Here is a 26434-nt window from a genome sequence, read left to right as displayed (position 1 = left end):
GAGTAAGCGCACAGTGACTCCTGTTGTTGATGTTAACAATTGACACTCTTATTTATGATGTCAGTGATCACCCGAGGCTCTTGTCATGAGCTGCCAAGGCTATGGAAGCCTCTTGAGTTCACAGATTCTGACCTTATTTAGACAAGGCCATAATCAAAGTGGAAGTTCTCTCCTCCCTTCAGAGAAAGGTACCTCCTTCTTTGATGGTCCATTCTGAGAAAGAACTTCTAAGATCAAGCCCATTCACAAGAACAACAACAAAAAAATTCAATACCTTGGAATAAGCTTAGCCAGGGAAGTCAAAAGCCACTACAATGAAAATTACAAAACATTAAAGAAAGAAATAGAAAAAGATACAAAAAATGGAAAATTCTTACATGTTCTTGGATTGGAAGAGTCAATATCATCAAAATGTCCATTCTTCCAAAAGCAATTTACAGATTCAATGGGATACCAAAATCAAAATAACAAAGACATTCTTCTCAGAACTATAAAAAATTATGCTGAACTTCATCTGGAAGCACAGGGGATCTCAAATAGCTAAAGCAATCCTATACAACAAAAACAAAGTCAGAGACATCACAATACCAGATTTCAAGACATACTATAGTGCAGTTATAATCAAAACAGCCTGGTACTGGCAAAAAATAGATGTATAGACCAATGGAACAGAATAGAAACTCCAGAAATGAATCAACACGTCTATAACCAACTAATCTTTGATGAAGGAGCTAAAATCAATCCCTGGAGCAAAGATAGTCTCTTTAACAATTACTGCTGGGAAAACTGGATCTCCTCATGTGGAAATGTGAAACAAGACCCCTCCCTACATTACACCTTACACAAAAAGCCATTCAAAATGGATCAAAGACCTAAATCTATGACCCAATACCATCAAATTACTAGAAAACATTGGGTAAACTCTGCAAGACATTGGCATTAGCAAAGGTTTCTTGTAAAAGACCCCAGAAGCACAATTAATCAAAGAAAAAATTGACAAATGGGATTACATCAAGCTGAGAAGCTTCTGCACTGCAAAAGAAACACTTAACAAAGGAAGAGGCAACTGACCGAATGGGAGGAAATATTTGTAAACTATGCAACTGATAAAGGATTAATATCCAGGATCTATTAAGAGCTTAAGAAACTCAACAACAACAAAACAAAGAATCCAGTTAAGAAATGGGCAAAGGATTTGAACAAGCATTTTTCAAGAGAGGAAATTCAGATGACGAACAGAGATATGAAAAAATGCTCAGATCACTAGTCATTACAGAAATGCAAATCAAAAACACAATGAGGTTTCCACCTCACCCCTGTTTGAATGGCTCTCAAACACAAATCAACAAACAATAATGCTGGTGAGGATGTGGGAGAAAAGGTAGCCTAATCCACTGTTGATGGGAATATAAACTGGTGTGGCCATTGTGGAAGACAGTATGGAGATACATTAGAAAGCTAAAAAATCTACCACATGACCCAGCAATCCCACACTTCAGTATTTACTCTAACAAAATGAAATCAGCAAATGAAAGAGTTAGCTGTACCCCATGTTAATTGTAGATCAACTCACAATAGCTAAGATATGATATCAACCCCAATGTCCATTAATTGATGACTGGATAAAGAAATTATGGTGTATATACATTACAGAATATTACTCAGCAGTATAAAAAAGAAAATAAAATCCTGTCATTTGTATCAAAACAGATGCAACTGGTAACCATTGTACTTAGTGATATAATCCAGTCCCGAAAAGACAGGTACCATATTTTCCCCTGATCTGTGGTAACTAATAGAGTACCTAAATGTGTTATGTTGGAGTGAAACTGACATTTCGAGATTTGATGATTGTTTACAGCCCTCGTCTCTACTGTTCAGAAACAGTGTTTTTTCTGCATACTATTTGTTGAAGTCTATTTAGTGTAGGACTAATCTTATGAGTATAAAGTTTACTGAAAATAGAACTTTGCAAGAATTAAGAGTGGAAATAGGAGAGAAGAAGGGTTGGAATTTGAGTGGGAGGGAGAGTAGAGTGGGAAGTATCACTATGCTCCTAAATCTGTATATATGAAATACATTACATTTGTATACATTAAATAAATTTTTCAAAAATGACTATTAAAAATTCCAATAGCATTCTTCCAAGAAATATAAAAGAAACAGTTCTAAAGTTTGATTGAAACCACAAAAGACTCTTAGTAGCCAAAACAATATTGATAAAATGCAAACCTGGAGGCATACATTCCCAATTTTAGTGTGTGTGTATGTGTGCATGTGTATTTATATATAGCTATGGTAATCAAGCTAACATGATACTAGTATAGATCCAGACTCATAGACCAATGAAATAAAAGCCAGAGTTCAGAAATAAAAATATGCATGTCCCCTCAATGAATTTCTGACAAGGGGCCCTAGAATACATAAAGAAAATCTTCTGAGGGCCAGCACTGTGGCATGGCGGGTTAAGATGCCTTCTGCAGTGCCAGCATCTTATATGGGCACCTATTCAAAACCCAGCTGCTCCACTTCTGATCTAGCTCTCTGATATGGCCTGGGAAAACAGTGGAGGATGGCTCAAGTCCTTGGGCCCCTGCACCCATGTGGGAGACCTGGAAGAAGCTCCTGGCTCCTGGCTTTGGATTGGCTCAGCTCCAGCCATTGCAGCCAACTGTGGAGTGAACCAGCAGATGGAATACCTCTCTCTCTCTCTCTCTCTCTCTCTCTCTCTCTGCCTCTCCTTCTCTCTGTATGTAACTCTGACTTTCAAATAAATAAGTAAATATTTATGAAAAAAGAAAATATTCTCAATAAATTATGTTGGAAAAACTGGATATCCATGTGACAAAGAATGAACTTGAACTCTGATCTTATACCACACAGTAAAATAAGATATGAAATATTACTATTCTCTTAACACTGCACAATGAAATACATGAAATTTGTTCCCTTTCTATAAATAAAGAATAAAATAATAAAAACTTCGGGAGTAAATGTTTGGCCTGGTGCTTAAGCTGCCAGCTGAGACACCAGCATCCTGTAGAAGGGCACCTGGGGTTGAGTTCTAGCTCCCAGTTTCAGCTTCCTGCTGATGCACTCCTGTAAGGCAACAGGTGGTGGTTCAAGTATCTGGATCCTCACAGACCCGGAAGGTGTTCCTGGCTCCTGGCTGCAGTTCCACTCAACTGTGCCCAATGTGGGCATTTGGGGAGTGAACAGGAGATAGGAACATGTTCTCTCTCTCTCTCTATCTCTTTATCTCTCTTTCTGTTTCTCTCTGTCTCCCAAATGAAAAGAACTTGAAATGGGTTAAAGACTTAACCTTGAGACAGAGACTTATAAAATTCCCAGAAAGAAACATGAGGGAAATTCACTTGGCATTGGTCTGGGCAATGATTTTTTTGGACATGACCAAAGTATCTGCAACAAAAGCAAGCGCAGACAAATGGGACTAAAAGACATCTACACAGAATGGAAACAACCAACGAAATGAAAAGTCAGCCTACAGAATGAGAGAAAATATTTGTAATCCATATATCTGGTAAGGGATTAATTAATCCAAAATAACACAACTGAATAAGAAAAATTCTATTTAAAAGTGGACAAAGGATCAGGAAAGACATTTTTTTCCAGAGAAGACATACAAATACCCAACAGATAATGAAAAAGTGCTCAACATGATAATCAGCAGGAAAATGCAAATGAAAATTATAATGAAACATCATCTCACACCCGTTAGGATGGTCACTATCAAAAGCCCAAGATCTTGGCTGGCGCCGTGGCTCAACAGGCTAATCCTCCGCCTAGCAGCGCCGGCACACCAGGTTCTAGTCCTGGTCGGGGCACCGGATTCTGTCCCGGTTGCCCCTCTTCCAGTCCAGCTCTCTGCCCAGGAGTGCAGTGGAGGATAGCTCAAGTTCTTGGGCCCTGTACCCCATGGGAGACCAGGAGAAGCACCTGGCTCCTGCCTTTGGATCAGCGCGGTGCACCGGCCACAGCACGCCAGCCGCAGCGGCCATTGGAGGGTGAACCAATGGCAAAAGGAAGACCTTTCTCTCTGTCTCTCTCTCTCTCACTGTCCACTCTGCCTGTCAAAAAAAAAAAAAGCCCAAGATCTAAATGGTGCTGGCAAGGATGTGGGTAAAAGGGAACCCCTGTGCACTCCTGGTGGGAATGTAAATTGGCACAGTCATTAGATCTGAAAATAGGACTACTATATCCAGTGACCCAAGTTCTGGATATATAGGCAAAAAAACTAAAACCACTGTCTCGAAGACACATCTGCACTCCCATGTACATTGCAGTATTATTCACAAGAGTGGGGATGCAGAAGCCACCTTAGTGTCTGTTGATGCGTGATGAGATAAAGAGAGTTATATATTTGAATCTTATTCACTCACAGAAAAGGATAACAACCATGAATCTGGAGAACATTCTGCTAAGTGAAATAAGTCAGGTAGAGATTGATAAATACTTCATGATTCCACTTGTATGTGAATCTAAAAGAGTCACATTCAGGGGCCAGCGCTGTGGCACAGCGGGTTAAAGCGCTGGCCTGAAGCGCTGGCATCCCATATGGGCACCGGTTCTAGTCCCAGCTGCTCCTCTTCTGATCCAGCTCTCTGCTATGGCCTGGGAAAGCAGTAGAAGATGGCCCAAGTCCTTGGGGCCTGCATCCATGTGGGAGACCTGGAGGAAGCTTCCGTCTCCTGGCTTTAGATCAGTGCAGCTCCGGCTATTGTGGCCATCTGGGAAGTGAACCAGCAGATGGAAGACCTCTCTCTCTCTCTCTCTCTCTCTCTCTCTCTGTAACTCTGTATTTCAAATAAATAAAATAAATCTTTTTTAAAAAGTCACATTCATAGAAGCAGAGCATAGAAAAATGATTGTCAAGGGTTGGGGGTAGGAGAAATGGGTCAGGGGTACAAGTTTTCAGTTTTAAGATAAGTAAGTTCCAGAGATCTGATACATGCATACTATATAGTGAGTACAACTAATCATACCGAACTGTATCTCTGAAGTTTGCATAAGGAGTACACTTTAAATGTTCTTACTATACACCCAAAAATTGGTACCTAGCTAAAGTAATAGATGTGTAAACCTGATTAAGATAATCATTTCATAAAATATACAAGCATTTACAAGCATATCAAATAATCATTTTGTACATCTTAAATATATACAATTTCATTTGTCAAATACATCAATAAAGCTTGGAGGGGAAAAAGAGAATGGTGAGACAAGTGGAAGAGCCAATCATACAATCACAGCAGTGAATAACATCCCCCAGCAAGTAAACAGAAATTAAGACATAGGCTCACATTCCCTCCATCGGTACCCAAAAGGAGTCTCCATCATAATCTCAGGCATATGGAAAATGTTCAATGAATGTTTATTTTACTAAGAATAAAAAGGGGCTGATGCTGTGGCGTAGAGGGTAAAGTCGCCGCATGAAATGCTGGCATCCCATATGGGTGCCGGTTTGAGTCCCAGCTGCTCCACTTCTGATCCAGCTCTATGTTATAGCCTGGGAAAGCAGTAGAAGATGTCCCAAGTTCTTGGGACCCTGCACCCGTATGGGAGACCCAGATGGAGCTCCTGGATCCTGTCTTTGGATAAGTGAAGCTCCAACCATTAAGGCTGATTGGGGAGTGAACCAGCAGATAGAAGACCTCTCTTTCTCTCTCTCTACCTCTCCTTCTCTCTCTGTGTAGCTCTGACTTCCAAATAAATAAATAAATCTTTTTTTAAAAATAAAGAAACAAATGTGTGGACCAATTCTCTCCTAAATGAAATAATTTACTACATACATAAAATTTTATGAGTATCCCTTACTCATAAATAAAACAGCTCATTAGCCAACTCTATAATGGTGGGTGCCAGTCCAACCACATGTCCATGGAGAACGTTCAGTTCATAAGTAGATCTTCATCATCTCACAAACTGACATTTGATTCTGAAAACATTTGATATCATTCCAGCCCCATGCGGCAGGTGTCTGAGGGCGATAATTTAGAATAACACAACGTTCATCCCGATCACTGGGTTCACCTGCATGCCAGAATCTAAACCGGAGAAAAAGAATATTTCTTCAAGCAGTGCTGTGAAAAGGGGAAGAGACAATAAGGGAGCAGGGCACTGGTGTTGAGCTCTGTGGAAGTCAAGGTCAGATATGCCTGAATCAGCCTCCCCCACGTCTCATGCAGTTTTTCCTCTACCTGTCCTCTGGCATTTCCTCTGAAAACTGTGCCCACATCACTGCGTATTCCCTCAATCTACTGTATAAAATACCCTCCCAGAAGGTATCTCAGAGGCTATTTCCTATTCATCCATCTCTATATCCTATTCTCAGAGGACTGTTGATCCACATAGATGGAAAGATTTCATCCTGGCTCCACATATCAATATAGGTTTTTCTCCTTTTTTTTAATATTCTGCTTTTGCAGTCTGAGGAACTAGTTAAAACTTGTGGTCCTCTACCATCCCTGTTATCTTGGGCAAGTAATTTAATTCCCCTGATTCTCAGTTTTCTTATCTAAAAATTGAGGACTACAGTAATATTACTTTATATATCACACAGTAGATACAAGAATCAAAGATGCTAAAATATTTGAGTTTTAGTTTAAAAGAATTTCATAAATGAAATATGATTCTCAAAATATGGTATTATTACTTTAGGAAAAATATTAATAACTGTCATCTCAATTAGCATGAAGTGTTCTTATTTCAGACATATGTGATGGTTAAAAGCATAGCAGAGGGGCAGGTACTTGGCCAAGCAGTTACGATGCTACCTGCGACCCATATTGGACTGCTGAGGTGTGATACTCCACTCTGGCTCAGCTCCAGCTCTCTAATGCAGAACGTGGGAGGCAGTTGTGATGACTCAAATAATTAGGTTCCTGCCACCCAAGTGGGAGACCTGGATTGAGAGTTCAGCCCACGGCCAGCACTATGGCACAGTGGGTTAAGGCAACACCTATGGCACCAGCATCCTATATGAGCACCAGATTAAGCCCCTTCACTTCCAAGCTAGCTCCCTGCTAATGCACCTGGGAAAAGCAGTGGACAATGGCCCAAGTGCTTGAGCTCCTGCCACCCACATGGGAGACTTGGATGAAGTTGCGACCATTTGAAGAGTGAACCAAAGGTTGAAAGATCTGTGTGTGCGTGTGAGTGAGTGTGTGTATGTCTCTTCCTCTCTCTGTCTCTGTAACTTTGCATTTCAAATAAGCAAATAAATCTTTAAAGAGAGAGAGAGTTTGGCAGTTTCTGCTATTGTAGGCATTTGGAGAGTGAACCAGCAGGTGAGAGTGCTCTGTGCGTTTGGGGGGGGGGGGGGGCGGGAGGGTGTCTGCCTTTCAAATAAATAATGTTTTAGGAAAACACAGTAGAATTTGGATTTGAGAGGGGCCAGTGCTGTGGCGTAGCGGGTAAAGCTGCTACTTGCAGTGCTGGCATCCCATATGGGTGCTGGTTCGAGTCCCAGCTGCTCCACTTCTGATCCAGCTCTCTGCTATGTCCTGGGATAGCCCCAGAAGATGGCCCAAGTCCTTGGGCCCCTGCACACATGTGAGAGATCTGGAAGAAGCTTCTGGCTCCTGGCTTTGTATCGGCACAGCTCCAGCTGTTGTAGCCAGTTGGGGAGTGAGCCAGCGGATGGAAGACCTCTCTCTCTCTCTCTCTGCTTCTCCTTCTCTCTCTGTGTGTAACTCCAACTTCCAAACAAATAAATAAATCTTTACAAAGAAATATAATCTGTATTTGAGGACTGTCATTGACATTGTTGAACGACCTTAGCTGAATTAGCCAAATCCTTAAAACTCAATTTTTTCACCTCTATAGAGGGGAACAGAATAACACGTGTCTAATAGGGCTCTTGTAATAATTAAATGAGATAATAAAATTACTATAACCAAGAGCAAGAAAAGAGTGAGCTCTTTCATTTTCAAGGCAGATAGCTAGGATACCTAAGCCCAAGGCATGATCTAGGACCCAGGATTCCTTTCTGTACTCACGTGACATTTGCATTGTATGGTGTTTCATCAACCCATTGCCAATGTCTCTGACCCTCTGGATCTGACAGTCCCACGTAATAAGCAAAGTTATTTTTTAGATTCTGGATGATGAAATCCTGAAGGAAGAGAAGAAAGAAGCCATAGCCTTTAGAGAACAGCTTGAACTCAGCTATTTTTATAGCACGAATATTTATTGCTTTATGTGAATGCTATTTTGAAATCCCAAGTATTCAGTTTACACACCAAATTATGCAGTCATATGCCACTTCACAAAGGGAGTGAACACACTATATTCTATAAAATCTTCTTAACAGAAATTTTAAGATTCTAAATATCAAAAAGTACAGCTGAAGAAACAGGTATAAATTTGGCAGCTGGTAATTCTGGAAGCTTGCATGATTTCAAATGTGTGAATTTGAAAATATTGATTCTAATTACTGTGCTTTGTGTTTATTTGAAAAATATCACACTGGCTGTCAAAGAAGCAGGTTCAAATTATTAATTCACTTTAAAATGTCACACAAATTAAGTTGATGTCTATGCACCTACAAAGCTTCAATCACTTAGCTCAAGTACATTACTAAAGCAATATTCTAATTCTTCCAATACAGTGGTACTTTATTCTATTGACATTTGAATTGTCTAGAATTACTTAGAAAGAAACATAGAGGGGTCAGCATAGTGAGCAAAGCTTCTGCCTGTGATGTCAACACCTCATATGGGCACTGGTTCGAGTCCTGGCTGTTCTGCTTCCGATACAACTCCCTGCTAATGGCCTGGGTAAGCAGTGGAAGATAGGCCAAGTGCTTGGCCCCTGAACCCACATGGGAGACCCAGAAGAAGCTCCTGGCTCCTGGCTTCAGCTTGGCCCAGCTGCAGCCATTGCAGCCATCTGGGGATTGAAGCAGCAAATGGAACGTCTCTCTCTCTCTCTCTCTCTCTCTCTCTCTCTCTCTCTCTCTCTCTATATATATATATATATATATATATATATATCTGACTTTCAAAATAAATAAATGAGGCCAGCGCCGAGGCTCACTAGGATAATCCTCCACCTGTGGTGCCGGCACCCCGGGTTCTAGTCCCGGTTGGGGCACTGGGTTCTAGTCCCAGTTGATCCTCTTCCAGTCCAGCTCTCTGCTGTGGCCCGGAAGGGCAGAGGAGGATGGTCCAGGTGCTTGGGTCCCTGCACCCGCATGGGAGACCGGGAGGAAGTACCCAGCTCCTGGCTTCGGATCTGTGCAGCGCCGGCCATAACGGCCATTAGGGGAGTGAACCAATGGAAGGAAGACCTTTCTCTCTGTCTCTCTCTCACTGTCTATAACTCTCTTTGTCTCTCTCTCACTGTCTAACTCTGCCTGCAAAATAAATAAATAAATAAATAAGTCTCTTAAGAAACATACTATATTTGTTTTGGTCAGGAAAAGCTAGCCAAACATCAAGGAATCTGCTTGGATCTTTTCTTTTTTTTTTTTTTTTTTTTTTTTTGACAGGCAGAGTGGATAGTGAGAGAGAGAGACAGAGAGAAAGGTCTTCCTTTACCGTTGGTTCACCCCTCAATGGCCGGTGTGGCCAGAGCGCTGCAACTGGCACACCACACTGATCTGAAGCCAGGAGCCAGGTGTTTCTCCTGTCTCCCATGTGGGTGCAGGGCCCAAGCACTTGGGTCATCCTCCACTGCACTCCCAGGCCACAGCAGAGAGCTGGACTGGAAGAGAAGCAACCAGGACAGAATCCGGCGCCCTGACCGGGACTAGAACCCGGGGTGCCAGCGCCGCAGGGAGGATTAGCCTAGTGAGCCGCAGTGCCGGCCTGCTTGGATCTTCTGAGATGGTCTCATGTCAGCCTCATAAGCACTCCTTCTACAAAATAGTCGGCTACTGTCTGAACACAGTTTCCATGCTAAAGTGCACCTTCTTAAAAATAATGAAATCTTTTTCTCAGGCACCTCAGAAGAATACAAAAGTATTTTAGTAAACAGATTTCCTGGAATGTGTTTGACCTGGCATTTCAACACCCTTAAGATTTTCAGGGCTTCACAAGGGTCAGATTTTATTTTAATTACTCAGAAGAGAAAGCAAATGTCTTCTGAAAAAGGGTGAATTCTATCATTATCAACAGAAAAGTAACCACTGTATTCATTCTTATAGCAACAGAAAAACATAACATTTCCCTTCTTAGAATAATGGATAGATGGATAGATGGATGGATGGATAGATAGATAGATAGACAGACAGACAGATAGATATGCAGCTATATATGACTTGGAGTTCCATTGTACAAAGCCAAACAAGAAGATTTGGAAGCCAGCATGAAATCCTACAGTGCACATATGAAAATATTGAAACCAAATATGCAAACTGCTAGAGCTGTTGGACTAAAAAGCTTTCTTGTATATGGATAAACTAAATGTGATAATCCCCCCAAAAGGTTCTCAGAATTATAATTACTATCTCCAGTTTAAAACATCTAATGCTGGCCGGCGTCGCGGCTCAATAGGCTAATCCCCCGCCTTGCGGCGCCGGCACACCGGGTTCTAGTCCCAGTTGGGGCACCGGATTCTGTCCCAGTTGCTCCTCTTCCAGGCCAGCTCTCTGCTGTGTCTCAGGAGTGCAGTGGAGGATGGCCCAAGTCCTTGGGCCCTGCACCCACATGGGAGACCAGGAGAAGCACCTGGCTCCTGGCTTCGGATCAGCGTGATGCGCCGGCCACAGCGCTCCAGCCACAGCAGCCATTGGGGGGTGAACCAATGGAAAAGGAAGACCTTTCTGTCTCTCTCTCTCTCACTGTCCACTCTGCCTGTCAAAAAAAAAAAAAATCTAATGCTAAAATTTGAAAAGTGAAATACACAAAGCACTGATCTGATCAGACACCCCCTCTAAAAAGTCAGTAGTAGGCAGGACTGGGAGGAGCTGATTTTCATGGTTCTTACCTGAACGACTCTTTTGGGATTTATCCTTAAAGCACTTTATGTTATAAGCTGCTCCTCTTGTAAAACTAAAGATCCACTTGGTTACATGAAAGGCTTATCCAGTGTAAAATCAGAATGTATATAAAATGCCACATGAACCTGTTTCCAAACTGGCCCCTCTGTGACTTCTGTGGCTTTGTCATCATTTTCCATGGGTGACTCTGAGAGAATCTCTGGTTTCACTGGAGCCGGAGCCTACCAATTCTTCTGTTTTAGAACCACTAGATCAGGGCCTGGGTTTTCACTGGCCTTCACAACGTAGCTCTCTCTCAGGTTGCGACACATCAGACTCTCCATTTAATTATTTTCCTCTGACGTCTCTTCATTCACAGTTAAGACACCATCAGATTCTTGTTCTTGATTTTTTTTTTTTTTCTTCCTGGGATCCTTTATCCTAATATCATAGAAGACGCTTCTTCCTCTTCATCCTCTTCTGCTTGGTACAGCCACTTCCTTTGTCTTTATCCTGAGGGGAGGAGGGGACTTCTATTTCTTCTACCCTAACTAAAGAACTCTCACCAGGCCGGCGCCGCGGCTCAATAGGCTAATCCTCCGCCTAGCAGCGCTGGCACACCGGGTTCTAGTCCCGGTCGGGGCACCGATCCTGTCCCGGCTGCCCCTCTTCCAGGCCAGCTCTCTGCTGTGGCCAGGGAGTGCAGTGGAGGATGGCCCAAGTGCTTGGGCCCTGCATCCCATGGGAGACCAGGAGAAGCACCTGGCTCCTGCCTTCGGATCAGCGCGGTGCGCTGGCCGCAGCGGCCATTGGAGGATGAACCAACAGCAAAAGGAAGACCTTTCTCTCTGTCTCTCTCTCACTGTCCACTCTGCCTGTCAAAAAAAAAAAAAAAAAAAAAGAACTCTCACCAGAAGTTGTCTGATTGGCTGCCTCCTCACTTCCCCTTCTTTGTCAAACCTGAGTTTGTTCACCTCACACTCCTTGGCTTCTACAGTATCTTCATCTGTGTGTTGATTTTTTATAGAGCACACTGAGGGGATGAGTCATTGAGGTTTTTTTTCCTCTTTTTGCTTCAAGTTTGACTCTTTACTGTCTACACTCTTAAGCACACCTTTTGTTGTCATTGGGGCAGACAAAAATTTTAGTCAATTTATTTTCCTGGGGGTCCCAGACCCATTTAGACCTCTCAGTATAGCCTGGTGAATTTCCAGGAAACATAACACTCACTCTATTTAAGCCTCAGAATTATTTTTATTTGAAGGAAAGTTCAACTAACAGGCATCACATCCTTTTCTACGCTTTTGAGAAATTGTCTGTTCCTGTGTTTTTCCTTGGATCTGTTAGCAATTCAGGTAGTAACTGGATAATATTTAAATTATAATATTAAATCCAGTGACAGTGTTCAGTATGTTTTCCTTCATTTCTTCAAAGGGAACATACTCAACATCAGGGTTGAGAGGACGTGTGGGTTCAGGAGCTAAAGTTCTGAAATCACCCAGCATTTACTCCAGCTTAGATGGGGACCACTGACTCCATGTTTCTCTGGTCTTGGCTACATGATGGGAAAAAGTGGATCCAGAACAGGCCACACTTCCTTCTCCTGCCCTTCCTAAAATCCTTCAGAGTCTCCTGCAGCCTCTCTATCCTCATAATGGATCCTCGTCTCGGACTCACTTCTCCACTAAGGGGCAGCATTCCTCAAAGTTGTGCAGGAGGAAAGTTTTTGAACATTTAAGCACTTTTCATTACTTGAAAGATTCTTTGATTTCATTCCTGGTTATCGGATGTGACTCATGATTTACCTTTATTTCCTATTCAATTTGCATCCTTTCTCAGGTAGTTAATAATTTCTGAAAACAAGTGCACATTGAGATAAACTGATACTTCACGCAGAAACATTTGCATCCTTCTACCCAACGTTCATATGTTGTATTTTTAGTCCCATAATTTCTTTAGGAGGAGGTTCCTCTGACTAAAGTAGGAAGAAGTCATGGACTGTGAAGGCTTGGGGATCCTTTCCTATCTGTTTGACTGAAAGTCTTCTGCCTGCCAATGCACCGATGTCTCAAAACTCATAAAAACCTCCCTCTTAGCCAAGAAAGATGTACAAAACTAGGTGGGGGCCACAGCTCGTTATTTCTCAGAAAGTACCTGCTCATCCTTGCTGTTGATCACCAGCAGATGGGCCTCCATTGCAGAACAGTGGTGCTTACTCTCATGCCAAGATTTGGATTCAGTAGAAATCAAGTAGCAGTTGGAACTAAATGGCTTCCAATTCTTTGGGCAGCAGCTCCAGACTTTCTCTGCATTGGGAAGAAGGGCATATAAGTGCAATAGAAGAAAATCATTTTACAAAGAGTGTGAATTATTAAAATTAGGGACAAAAGGAAACCACATGGAAGCTGAAACTCTCATTCTTCATCTGATTTCCTAAGGAGCCCCTACTACTCAGGTGTCGAGAAAGCCAAGTGTACCTGTAGCAGGGAATAATGAGACAAGGCTTGCTTTCTCCTGCTGCACTGGATTCAAGAAAAGTCAGCTGGGGACCAAAGTTGTGGCACAGTGGGTTAAGCTGCCACTTGCAATGCCAACATCCCATGTCAGAGGGCTGGTTCACATCCCTATTGCTCTACTTGTGATCCAGGTCCCCGCTAATGCAGCTGGGAAAGCAGCAGAGAATGGTTCAAGTATGTGGGCCCATGCCACCCACATGGGAGACCAGATGGAGTTTCAGGCTCTGTGGCCATTTAAGGAATGAACTAATGTATGGAGGATCTCTTTCTCTGTGTCTTTCTCTCCCTGTCTCTCTGTTACTCTACCTTTTGGGGTTAGAAAGTGAAGTGGTTCACTCCCCAAATGGCCACAACAGCTGGAGTTAGGTCAGACTGATGCCAGGAGCCAGGAGCTTCTTCTGAGTCTCACATGTGGGAGACCAAAGACTTGGGCCATCTGCTGCTGCTTTCATAGGTGCATTAGCAGGAAGCTGGATCGGAAGTGGAGCAGCTGGGATTCAAACAAGCACCCGTATGAAATGTTGCTGCTGCGGGCAAGTTGCTTGACCCACTGTGCAATAGCACCGGCCACATAAATCATTTTTTAAAAAAAAATGAGAAGTCGGCTAAAACATATGTCAAAGGAGCACAGGAGTCAAGATAACGAGCTATCAGTGGCCAAATCAGCAATGACAAAACTAATAAAGTAGTATTAAATATAAAAAAACCCATCATGAGTACCTGCAGATACAAATAAATGACTTATTAACTAAATAAATGGTATAAAAGAGATAAATATCATAGGCACAAGCATTTTTTTAAAAATTACATAAATATTCATGATAATTAATTTTGTGTGATATGGTCAAATATTCTAGATATTTATTTCAGGCTTTTTTGGATAAAATTTAAACTTAAATTGGTGAACTTCGAATAAAGCTGATTGCCCTTCATAATTAAGTGAGCTTTGTCAGTTAAAGATCCAGTTATAACAAAAGGATGGCCTTCCAGGGAAAGAGGGAATTCTCCAACAGACTGCCTTCGATCTCAACTACAAGTCTATATTCTTTGGAAGGAGTACTCTCAAGGATTGAAAAATTATGTTGCAGGGCTGGTGCTATGGCATAGCGGGTAAAGCCGCCCCCTTCAGTGCTGGCACCCCATATGGGCACCAGTTCTAGCCTGCTGACTGCCACTATCAAATTTTGAAGACTACTAGAAGCCCAGAACTTCTTCCTTCTGTCTAGCTATAAACTGGTACCCATCCATCAACCTATCCCAACCTTTCCCTCCATAGTAGGGTGAAGATAATGCTAATTTACTGTATATTTCTCTATTTAAAAAACCTGGCGGCCAGCGCCGTGGCTCACTAAGCTAATCCTCCGCCTGTGGCGCTGGAACCCCGGGTTCTAGTCTCAGTTGGGGCGCCAGATTCTGTCCCAGTTGCTCCTCCCCCAGTCCAGCTCTCTGCTGTGGCCCAGGAGTGCAGTGGAGGATGGCCCAAGTCTTTGGGCCCTGCACCTGCATGAGGAGACCAGGAGAAGCACCTGGCTCCTGGCTTCGGATCAGCGCTGGCCACAACGCGCCGGCTGTAGCGGCCACTTAGGGGGTGAACCAACAGAAAAAGGAAGACCTTTCTCTCTGTCTCTCTCTCTCACTGTCTAACTCTGCCTGTCAAAAAAAAAAAAAAAAACCTGGAAGATGGGACTTTAATATGTTTTTGCTATAAAGAAATGCTAAATGCTTGAAAGGATAAATATACTTACCCTGATTAGACATTACACAATAAAACATCACATAATATTTCATAAAGTTTACAGTTAATATGTCTGTTAAACTTCAAAAAAAATTTTAAAGGGCTCAGCATTGTGGCACAGTTATTGCTGTGATGGTTTGAAAGAACAGTGGTAAGGTACAGTATAGGGTGTCCCTGTTAGAATTTGTCTGGCACTGTTGGGCCACTGTACACTAACATCCCATATGAGAACCTGCTCGAGTTCCAGCTGCTCCAGTCCTGACCCATCTCCCTGCTAATGCCGCTGGAAAATCAGCAGAGGATGACTGGGGGACCTGAATGAAGCTCACTGCTCCTGGCTTCAGCCTGCCCAGCCCTGGCTGTTGTGGCCACTTCAGGCGAGAACTAATGGATGGAAGACCTCTCTCTCTCTCTCTCTCTCTCTCTCTCTCTCTCTCTCCCTAACTCTGCCTTTCAAAAAAAATAAAACAAATCTTTAAAAGAAAAAAGTTAAGTGGGGACTTGAAAAAAACACAATTGCATGAGTCAACTCCTTAAACATCTTTATATATGTTATACTTGTTCTGTTTCTCTGAAGAACCGTGACCAATAAAATATTTCATCCTAACGGACAAGCAACATAACTTTTCCTTTTAAAAAAAAGATTTTTTTAAATTTTACTTGAAAGTCAGAGTTACACAGAGAGAGAAGAAGAGGCAGAGAGAGAGAGAGAGAGAGAGAGAGGTCTTCCATCTGCTGGTTCACTCCCCAGATGGCCGCAACGGCCGGAGTTATGCCTATCCAAAGCCAGGAGCCAGGAGCTTCTTCCAGGTCTCCCATGTGGGTGCAGGGGCCCAAGGGCTTGGGCCATCCTCCACTGCTTTCCCAGGCCGTATCAGAGAGCTGGATTGGAAGTAGAGCAGCAGGGACTCGAACCGGCACCCATATGGGATGCCGGCACTGAAGGCAGTGGCTTTACCTGCTACGCCACAGCGCCGGCCTCACAACATAATTTTTCAATCCTTGAGAGTACTCCTTCCAAAGAATATAGACTGGAAAAGGGGAGAAAAGAAGTGTACTTCCCAGAGGAGAAACCTGACAAACATTGCCTTACCCAAGTGATCAAGTAATAAAAAAGCATTTTGATAGTATATACCATTGATATGAAGTGAAGAAAATAATATGTAACATTTGTGATCTTGCTCCCAAAGCCCAATATAATCATTAGAAAAATCCAGACAAATTTTAACAGAGGGACACCCTATACTGTACCTTACTACTGTTCTTTCAAACCATCACAGCCAGACAAGCCTAAAGAAAATTGACACCTCAGCAAGCTGAGGGTCCTGGCACAGAAAAGGAACACTGACAGGGAAGCAGGCATTTGGTGCAATGGTTAAGATGTTGCTTGAGAGACTGCATCACATATCGAGTGCCTGGGTTCAAGTCCTGGCTCCGCTCCCCATTCCAACTTCTTGCCAATGTGCACTCTAGGAGGCAGCAGCTGACAGCTCAAGTACATGGGTCCCTGATGCCTGGATTGAGTTTCCAGCTCCTGGCATGGGCATAGCTGTTGTGTGCATGTGAAGTGTGAATCAGTAGACAGACAATCTCTCTCTCTCTCTCTTTCTCTTTTTTTCTCTCTCTCTATCTGCCTCTCTAAAAAGAAAACAAATTTGGTGAAAGCCTAGGAAGTCTGAATACATTATGAACCTTAACAGATGATAATATTTGCATATCAATATTGCTACACTGATTTTAATAAAGGTACAACATTTATGTAAGCTGTCAATAACAGAGGACAATGTTAAAGGTGAGGATGAATGAGATCTTTCTGTATTAGTGCCTTAGTTTTTCTGTAAATATACTACTGTTTTTAAAAATAATTCATTAATTTCATGTATTAATAATTTGTATTCATAATAAAACTATCATTACCATTTTAATCACATGGTAATTACTATGTGAGAAAATGAGCAAGTGTATACACCAAAATCACAAAGTGAATGCTGAAAAAAAAATCTAAAAAGTAATGTGCTCTTTTCCACAATTAAGTCTATTTCCTTGCATAGACAAATTAAGATGTACATATAGGAATTTTAGATCTTATGCAATTATACACTTGTAGCTTAAAATGATCATAAGACTCCACTTCTCAGTATGACCTACCTAGCAGTCTAGCGGGAAATATTAATTTGGGATCCTTACACACTCTGTTTAGTTAGCAATTGAATTGCAGGTACATTAATTTTTACCTTTAAAATTGTTTTTCATACATTCCAATGCTGTGTGATTTAATTCTTTCAAAGATTTTTTTTCTTCAAGAAGCTGAGAATATTTTTGAAAGAAAACTGAAAAAGAAAATAAAGATCATTCACTTTGTTGACAGTGTTGTGACTTCGCTGTTATTGTTATTTCTTTACAGTCATTATAGAAACAAAAATCTACACATGGCCAAGTACTTAAGTAGATAGATCCGACTGGAAAAGAGTCCCCAACACCCACAGTCAATGGACTCCTAATCCTACTGCTTTGGAAACTGTAGATATCTCCAGGAATAGTCTACAGAGCAACGGTTGACAAGGCAGTTCCATCATACTGAAGACAAAGAAGCTGATCTACGTCTTCCTTGAGTATCTAAGGTACACTGCGTATGAAGACTACGATTTAGGGGAGGTGAAAGGTAATTTAAGGTTTGTGTTGAAGAATGAGATTAGCAGGCCAGCGCTGTGGCACAGCGGGCTAACGCCCTGGCCTGAAGCACCGGCATCCCATATGGGCAGCGATTTGTGTCCCCGCCACTCCACTTCCAGTCCAGCTCTCTGCTGTGGTCTGGGAAAGCAGTAGAAGATGGCCCAAGTCCTTGGGCCTCTGCACCAGTTTGGGAGACCTGGAAGAAGCTTCAGGCTCCTGGCTTTGGATCGATTGCAGCCAAATGGGGAGTGAACCAGCGGATGGAAGACCACTTTCTCTCTCTCTCTCTCTCTCTCTCTCTCTCTCTGCCTCCCCTCTCTCTGTGTAACTCTTTCAAATAAATAAATAAATCTTTAAAAAAAGAATGAGATTAGCTAATTCCACACCATTTTGGATGACTTTGGAAAATGGAGAATTTAACCCAGTATTGATCAAGAGGACGGGACACACATTCTCTTCTGTACTGTCTCCATACTAATTGGCTGTTACTCTTCAGTGCACCAAAACTCTCATGTCTCTCCCAGTTTAAAACTAACCCAAAGTGGGCATTTGATTTAGCAGTGAAGTCACCACTTGGGAAGCTTGATTCAAGTCCCTTGCCAAATGGGAATACTTGATTCAAGTCCCCACTCTTCTTCTAATCCAGCTCCTTGGGCATGTGCACTCTGAGAGGCAGCAAGTGAAGAAGGCTCAAGTACTTGGGTTCTTGCTACCTACATGGGAGACCTGAATTGAGTTTGGGGTCCTGGCTTGGCTGTTTCAGGTATTTGGGAAATGAGCCAGCAGATGAAAGATTCTCTCTCTCTCTCTCTCTCTTTCTTTCCCCAAGTAAGATAGAAATCAATAAATTTTTTAAAAAAATAAAACTAGCCCACTCTCCCTATAGAAACTGAGTTTTCTCTTTGTCTTCCTTACCTCCCATTTGCTCCTTGATCCAACACATTGTGGCTTTCCTTCTACTGCTTCATTAAAGCCACCACTTCCATGGATCATTGCTGTCATGGTTGGTCCCCTCCAAAACTCATACGGCAATTTAAGTGGCTCCGTGACTGATTGCTAAGAGGGATTACCAGCTTCCTCTCAGGAGTGAGTTAGTTCCTGGGAGTGTGGGTTGTTAGAATGCAAGTCCGTCTCTCCTGCTTTTTCCGTTGTGCACACCCTCACTCACTCTCTTGCCTTCCACCACGTTATGGAGCATCAGTAAGGCCCTCACCAGAAACTAAGCAAATGTCAACTTCGGGCTTTTGGACTTCCCACACTCCAGCACCAAGAGCTAGCATAAATTCTATTCTTTCTAAAACATCTAGTCTCAGGAATTCTGTTAGAGCAATAGAAAACGGACTATCAATCAGCACACCTTAGGGCCACTTATTAGTCATCTTCTTATTTCACTTCTTGCACTACCTAATCCTTAACTCCTGGGATCCCATCTTTCATGTTTTCACCTCACATTTCTTTTTTTTAAAGATTTATTTATTTATTTGAAAGTCAGAGTTACATAGGCAGAGAGAGAGAGAGAGAGAGAGAGAGAGAGAGAGATGGAGAGAGAGACAGAGAAAGGTCTTCCACCCGTTGTTTCACTCCCCAGACGGCTGCAATGGCTGGAGCTGTGCCTATCCAAAGCCAGGAGCCAGGAGTTTCCTCCAGGTCTCCCATGGGAGTGCAGGGGCCCAAGAACTTCAGCCATCTTCTAGTGCTTTCCTAGGCCTTAGCAGAGAGCTGGATCGGAAGTGGAGCAGTCAGGTCCCGAACCAGTGCCTGTATGGAATGCTGGCACTGCAGGCAGTGGCTTTACCTACTATGCCACAGCGCCAGCCCCCACCTCACATTTCTTGCTGCTGTTTCTTATACTGTTTCATAAGCTCTTCTCCATCCATTCACTTCTTTTATAATATAACGGTGCCAGAGTCCCAACCCTATTCTCTCCGTCTCTTGTTAAATCCCCTTCCTGAGTAATATTACAGATTCCCATGGTATCACCTGCTTCCTACAAATAAATGACTTCCAAAGCTCAGACCTCTCTGTTGAAATGCAAACTAGCATGTTTCCCACTACACGTGTCCATTTGAGGTTCCCACAGTCACATAAAACCCAACAAGCCCAATCCCGGTACTCATCCTACACTGTCCACTTCTTTGAAAACCTTCATGATTGCTGGGCTTACCCAGAGTATTGGAATCATCCTTACTTATCTGGGGCCCTTATTTCTCATATCCTCTTTTACCATTCAGTGCAATCTCCTCTTATATAAGCTTTCTCCACTAACATAAGCTTTAGATCAGGCTCTGACGATTTCTCAATCGGATTAATGAATTAGCCTTCTAAGTCCTTTCTTTGCTTCCAGTTTTGTCTCATATAGCCATTTTCTACACCTCCATAAATCAGAGCATATTTCTATAAACCAAATTTAATTATGTGAATTTCTTGCTTAAAATTCTTCGGTGACTCTCTATACTGTGATACATTGCAAAAACATCCAGAATCGTCAGCCCTCCCTGTATCAACACTCCTTTGCAATATAACTTGACACCTTCTCCAAAGGGAAAATGCACTCTTCTTCTCTACCACTTGAATCCAAGCTGCCTTTGAGACCTCCTTTAACTATTAGAACGTGCAGAAGCAACTCTATACTATGTCCAAGCTGAGACTTCATGAGTTTTACTTCTGCTCTGTCTTGGAAGTCCACAAGTCACCATGTGAACAAACCCAAGTTAGCCTGATGAATGATAACAGAAATGTTGCCAAGTGACTCCTGTTGTCCCATCCATCATCGCCTGCTAGAGAGTCTGGCTTGCCTGCTGCTGGCACCCAACTACATTGGTTGGTAGAGCCAACCTCCCCACTGAGGACACTCTAAATTGCCAAGTCACAGAATCATTAGCTACATAAATAATTATGGTTTTAATTCACTGTTTTATGTTGGTTGATAATGCAGCAAAAGATAATTGATAAAGATGACCTTCAGAAGAAAAGATCTGAACTTTTGCTAATGGCACACAACACACTTCATGGACCTGAGCCTTGCTTATTTCTCCCAGCTACCACTTTATTTCTTAGTTCTCCAGTTAGCACCAATGGTCCAGTCATGCACTGACATTTCTCCAAATTTTTTCCATCCTCTCTCTTGCCTCTGTGTCATTCTTGGTACACACAGTTCTAGATGTCACTTTTCCCAGAAAGCTATGCTCAGCCTCCTGTGCGTACCTTTCACCTGCATGACCCTTACCATACAATGTCGTAACAATTGGTTATTTGTCTATACTCCCGATTTCTTGAGACCAGTGCCTGGGGCTCTATCTGGGCTATGTCTGGCACAGTATGTGGCGAACAGATGGTGGCCATTACTATTTGTGGGATGACCAAAGTAGTAAATGCAAAATCACCCCAAATATATACTTGATTTTAGATCTTTTTAAATTTTAAAAATTCTGAAAGCTGCAAATATGCAGGAACCCACCCATTGGCTAAACTGGCTTTAAGACCTCACACTATCTTAGGCAGGACAGAAATAAGAAAAATGTACATTTCTTGGAATGTTTCTTCCCTTATCTTTGTTGTATACCTGCTTATTCCAATATATAATCATCTGTATACTCAAAGAGGATTGCCCTTATAAATGCTACCAAGGGAACAGATTTGCGTTCACTTACACATTGTCTAGTATAGCGATAATGCGCCACGGATTCATTCTTAACACCAACATGCGTACACACAGGGACTCTCCAAATTCTATTGAAAATATAGATTTCATTCCTTTTTCGGAGTAACAAACTCCAAATAAAGAACAAAGATCTCTGTGGATGCCCATGAATTATGTCTCCCGAGAAAAAATTCTTTTTCAGAATTCTAGATAAAACCATTATTCAGTGCCAGTTTCTAATGAATACCTTCTCTTCACGAAGCTGTTATTACCTACTGATTCAGCTGGCATACTTACTAATAAAAGTGGTGAAGAATGTGATTGCCAACAGCAGGAACAGTATCAGCAATGAGATGAGGAGGAGCTTGGGAAAATCAAGCTTACTTTTGTGAGGGGTGGTCCTCTGTTTGGGAGCTGAAAGAGAAATAAATTAGTTTTGCAATTAACAGATTCTTTCCTTTTTTCCTTTTCCCCCTCCTCTTCCTCTTTTCCCTTTTCTTGGACGACACTCAGTTACCAAAAGGATGACATTTGAAATAATAATGAAATTTACATAGGAATAGGAAGGAAATAAAGTGTTCAATGTAGAGAAAGTTTAGAAGACACATAAAAGCACAAACTGTTGTCATTGAGATTAATGTTAATATTGTTGGTATATATCCTTTTATCAATGTTTATAGTATATTCACATACATGCACATTTTCCACACAATTGACACACCATAAGTACTGATATCTCACTTATTATTTTCTTGTACAGTATATCATGAACATTTTCATGCCATCATATTTTCTTCTGTAACATCCTTTATTGTGCTTCCATATTGTTTTTCATTATATATTTAAATAATCTTCCAGACTTTTTCCAGCTTTATTTTAAACAATGCTATAGCAGGTAAATCTTCATAACTACCCTTCAACACATCTTATCATTAGGATAAAATCAGTCTTTTTAGCTACCCATTTCATGGTTAGGAATCATTTTCTTAAAATTAAAATATGTTAGGGGCCGGTGCGGTGGGGCAGTGGGTTAATGCCCTGGCCTGAAGCCCCAGCATCCCATATGGGCGCCAGTTCTAGTCTCGGCTGCTCCTCTTCCAATTCAGCTCTCTCTATGGCCTGGGAAAGCAGTAGAAGACAGCCCAAGCCCTTAGGCCCCTGCACCCACATGGGAGACCCGGAGGAAGCTCCTGGCTCCTGGCTTCAGATCAGTGCAGCTGTTGCGGCCATCTGGGGAGTGAACCAGCGGATGGAAGACCTTTCTCTCTGTCTCCACCTCTCTCTGTAACTCTTTCAAATAAATAGACTAAATCTTTAAAAAAATTAAAATATATTGTCCTTGGCATTATATGATGTACATATATGATATTGATCCTTGGTATTATATGATTTTATTTTTAGGAAAATACACATACACATTGATGGGTATTTAAATGTGGCAGGATATATACTGAAATGCAAATAATGCTTTTCTCTAGGTGGTAAGATTAAGCATACTTTGAATTTTTATGTACCTCTGGTCAACTATTTCTATAGTGTAGAGAAATAAGCATAGTATAAGGCTTTATATAAAGTTTTTCAGAGGGAAAGTAATTTTCTAAATGTTCTCCACTCCCCCACAGAGGAGTTCTAGAGAACGTAAGCAACCCTGACTCCACGACCCCCATAGCTTCTTGCACTATCATCCATGCACTTTTTTCTCTTACATGCTATTGAGATATCACACACACCATACAAATTACCTTTCATCTACTCCCAAACTTACCTGAGCTGCCTCAAAGATACACCATACAATAGATTTTCTGATTTCAGAAAGCCTTCCCTGGAAATTTAAAGAACTTTTTGTAAAACTATCTTGCCTTTCTTTTGCAATCGTCTTTCTTTTGTTGCACTTCAGCCTCTGCTAACAAATTCACCCTCATCACTCTCCACCCAAAGTCTTCATCCTTAACTGATTGAGACATAGGTCCTGGAGCTGGCGTTGTCCCATAGTGGGTGGAGCCACCACCTGCACCTCCCCATAGGGCAGCCTCCACTCCTGTCCCAGATGCTCCCCTTCCAACCCAGCTCCCTGCTGGTGGCCTGGGAAAAGCAGTAGAAAATGGCCAGAAGTGCTTGGGCCCCTGCCACCCACAAGGGAGACCTGGATGGGGCTCCTGGCTCCTGGCTTCATCCTGGCCCAGCCCTGGCCATTGTGGCTATCTGGGGAGTAAAGAAGGAGATAGAATATATATATATATATATTATATATTATATATTATATATTTTATATTATAATATATTCATCTCTCTCTGCAACTTTGAGATGAATATCTATATCTCAATGAATATATATGAATATATATTAATACATATCTCAAGGAATATATATATCAATGAATATATATATTGAGATGAATATATATATATTCATCTCTCTATATTCATCTCTCTCTCTCTCTGCAATTTTGATTTCTGAATAAACAAATAAATAAAAAGGAAATAGATCTTATGGGGTAGGTGTTGTGTCACAGGAAGTTAAGCCACTGCTTGCAATGCTATCATCCTGTATTGAAGTGCCTGCTTCAAATCCCAGCTACTCCACTTTCAATCAAGCTTCCTGCTAACACATCCCTGGAGGCAGCAGGTGATGGTTCAAGTGTCTGGACCCCTGCCACCCATGTGGGAGGCCCAGATGGAATTCCTAGTTCCTGAATTTGTTCTGGCTCAGCCCCTGGTTGTTGTGGGTGTTTGGAGAGTGAACCAGCAGATGGAAGAGACCTCTCTCTTTCTCTCTCTCTCACTCCCTCCCTCCCTCCCTCTCTTCCTTTCAAGAAGATGAAAATAAATAAATACTTTTGGGGAGAAAAAAAAGGAAATAAATAGACACCCGTTAATTCATCAGTAGTCCCTTGCATCTGGGCTGGTGGTTTCAGAAACTGTCCCCAGTCTTCTGACTCCCAGCTCATTGAACCTCAGAAAACCCAGTAAAACTTCTCAGCACCAAAGCACTCTCTGTAGCTAAGGACTGTCACTGGTTTCTCACATCTCAGCAGAGCTGGGGCTACAGACAGCATTGTGGAGTTTTTTCTTGCTCACTGTATAACTACCTAGCCCCTTAATGCCTTTCTACACACAGCCCAATCTTCCAAGACTCCCATGTGCCACAGAGAGCAAGCAACTAACCTGCACCTGGTTTCTAAGCCTTCCCTTCATTCTTTGCCTCATAATTAACTCCAGACATTTAAAAAATGGTTTTTACCTGCAAGAGAGCCAGGGTGGATGCCTGAGGCCGTAGGTCCTTTGTTGAATCTCACTTCAGCATAAGTGATTTCTGAAGTCATATTGAGAAGAGATATTCTGCTTTCTTCAAAAAATATCTCAGGCCTTCCTTAAAATATCTTCTAAATGAGAACCAAAGTGTTGGTAAATGGTCGACTTCCTAGCACTCAGCTAGGTGAGAACAGAGGCACCATAGTAGCGAGTGACCCTGAGAAGTTGCAGGAGAACCAAACCCACAGTGTGGAGTCATTCAGTCCACACAGCCACTCAGCTCAATCCTCAGCACAATGTGAACTCACTAAGCACAGCTATGCAAATGCAATAGAGGTGGGAACTCAAAGGCCGAGAGAAAGAAATAGGAAGAAAAGGAAAAGAGGAACCCAGCATTTAGGGAAGTCTTTGCTGTACTTTGTGCTTTGAACTTGGCAGCAGAAGTGAAATCTGTGTGTGTCCACATACAAATATATTTGCTTATGGACCAACCCACCTAAGCAAAAACTTGATCCTAGCATGTTCACCCCATCATTTTTGGCTGATAGGACAATTTCTTGGTTCCACATCCTAAGAGGATTATTTTTGCAAAACTCACATTTTAGATTTATACTTTCAAAATCTCTCTTCCCTAACATAGCAGGGAAGGCAAAGTTTAAATTTTATGCCTTCGGAAGCTGCTCCTCTGTGCTCTTTGTTTTCTGCTGTGGGATCCTAAGTAACTCCATTGTGAGCCTCTGTCTGGTCATCTCCAGAACTCGAAAAATAACTCTTGATTAGCAATCGAGGGAAGAGCCCATTCTTTTTTTTTTTTTTTAATATTTCATTTATTTATTTGAGAGGCAGAGTCACAGACAGAGAAGGAGAGACAGAGAGAGAGCTTCCATCTGCTGGTTCACTCCCTCAAAAGGCCACAACAGCCAGACCTAGACCAATCCAAAGCCAGGAACCAGGAGCTTCTTCCAAGTCTCCTACAAGGGTACAGGGGCCCAAGCACTCTGGCCATCCTCTGCTGCTTTTCCAGGCCATAAGCAGAGAGCTGGGTCAGAAGCGGAGAGTAGCAAGGATACAAACCGGCACCCATATGGGAAGCCACCATTGCAGACAGAGTCTTAGCCCACCACACCCCGAGGTCATTCTTTATTCCTCACTTTTGTACCTCATCAATATTCAAACCACCTCAACAAAAGACAATATAGCTACATATGACTTTTTTTTTAAGATTTATTTTTTTTTTACTTGAGAGTCAGAGTTAGAGAGAGAGAGAGAGAGAGAGAGAGAGAGAGAGAGAGAGGTCTTCCATCTGATGGTTCACTTCCCAGTTGGCTGCAACAACCGGAGCTGTGCCAATCCGAAACCAGGAGCCAGGAGCGTCTTCTGGGTCTCCCACGTGGGTGCAGGGGTCCAAGGACTTGGGCCATCTTCCACTGCTATCCCAGGCTATAGCAGAGAGCTGGATCGGAAGTGGAGCAGCTGGGACTAGAACCAGTGCCCAACATATGATTTTTTAAAATGTATTTATTTTTATCTATTTGACACAGAGACAAAAAACAGAGAGAGGCTTTCCATTGGCTCATTCATATTTGGGGAGTGAACCTGTGGATAGAAGATTTTCTCTCTCTCTCTCTCTCTCTCTCTCTCTGCCTCTGCCTCTCTAACTCTGCCTTTCAAATAAA

General features: G+C 42.2%; 1 protein-coding gene and 1 pseudogene across 2 annotated transcripts; both read right to left on the bottom strand.

Moving 5' to 3' along the window:
• Positions 1 to 5914: 5914 nt before the first annotated feature.
• On the bottom strand, positions 5915 to 24829 carry LOC133762445 (C-type lectin domain family 4 member A-like). Of its 2 annotated transcripts, XM_062195434.1 has the most exons (6): positions 24748 to 24829; positions 21804 to 21920; positions 17428 to 17523; positions 13097 to 13248; positions 8019 to 8134; positions 5915 to 6065 (listed from the first exon to the last, which is right to left on the bottom strand). In XM_062195434.1, exons 1-6 carry the CDS (start codon positions 24827 to 24829, stop codon positions 5915 to 5917), a joined length of 714 nt encoding a protein of 237 aa, XP_062051418.1. The 2 variants fall into 2 exon arrangements, with proteins under 2 accessions (XP_062051418.1, XP_062051420.1); XM_062195436.1 differs by lacking the exon at positions 17428 to 17523.
• Positions 8338 to 12595, bottom strand: LOC133762564 (serine/threonine-protein phosphatase 4 regulatory subunit 2-like; annotated as a pseudogene).
• Positions 24830 to 26434: the final 1605 nt, after the last annotated feature.

Source organism: Lepus europaeus, chromosome 6 (assembly GCF_033115175.1).
Source record: "Lepus europaeus isolate LE1 chromosome 6, mLepTim1.pri, whole genome shotgun sequence".
NCBI classification, from domain to species: Eukaryota; Metazoa; Chordata; class Mammalia; order Lagomorpha; family Leporidae; genus Lepus; species Lepus europaeus.
Note: the sequence above shows the minus strand (reverse complement) of the source record. Positions and strands in the feature narration are given on the sequence as shown.

What these genes read in the sequence shown, in the direction of transcription:
- LOC133762445 (XM_062195434.1), bottom strand. Translation starts at nt 24,829, where the DNA reads ATGACTTCAGAAATCACTTATGCTGAAGTGAGATTCAACAAAGGACCT. An exon ending in CCACCCTGGCTCTCTTGCAG is followed by an intron (nt 21,921 to 24,747) that starts GTAAAAACCATT and finishes TTTCTCTTTCAG; the next exon opens with CTCCCAAACAGAGGACCACC. An exon ending in ATTCTTCACCACTTTTATTA is followed by an intron (nt 17,524 to 21,803) that starts GTAAGTATGCCA and finishes TTTCTTTTTCAG; the next exon opens with TTTTCTTTCAAAAATATTCT.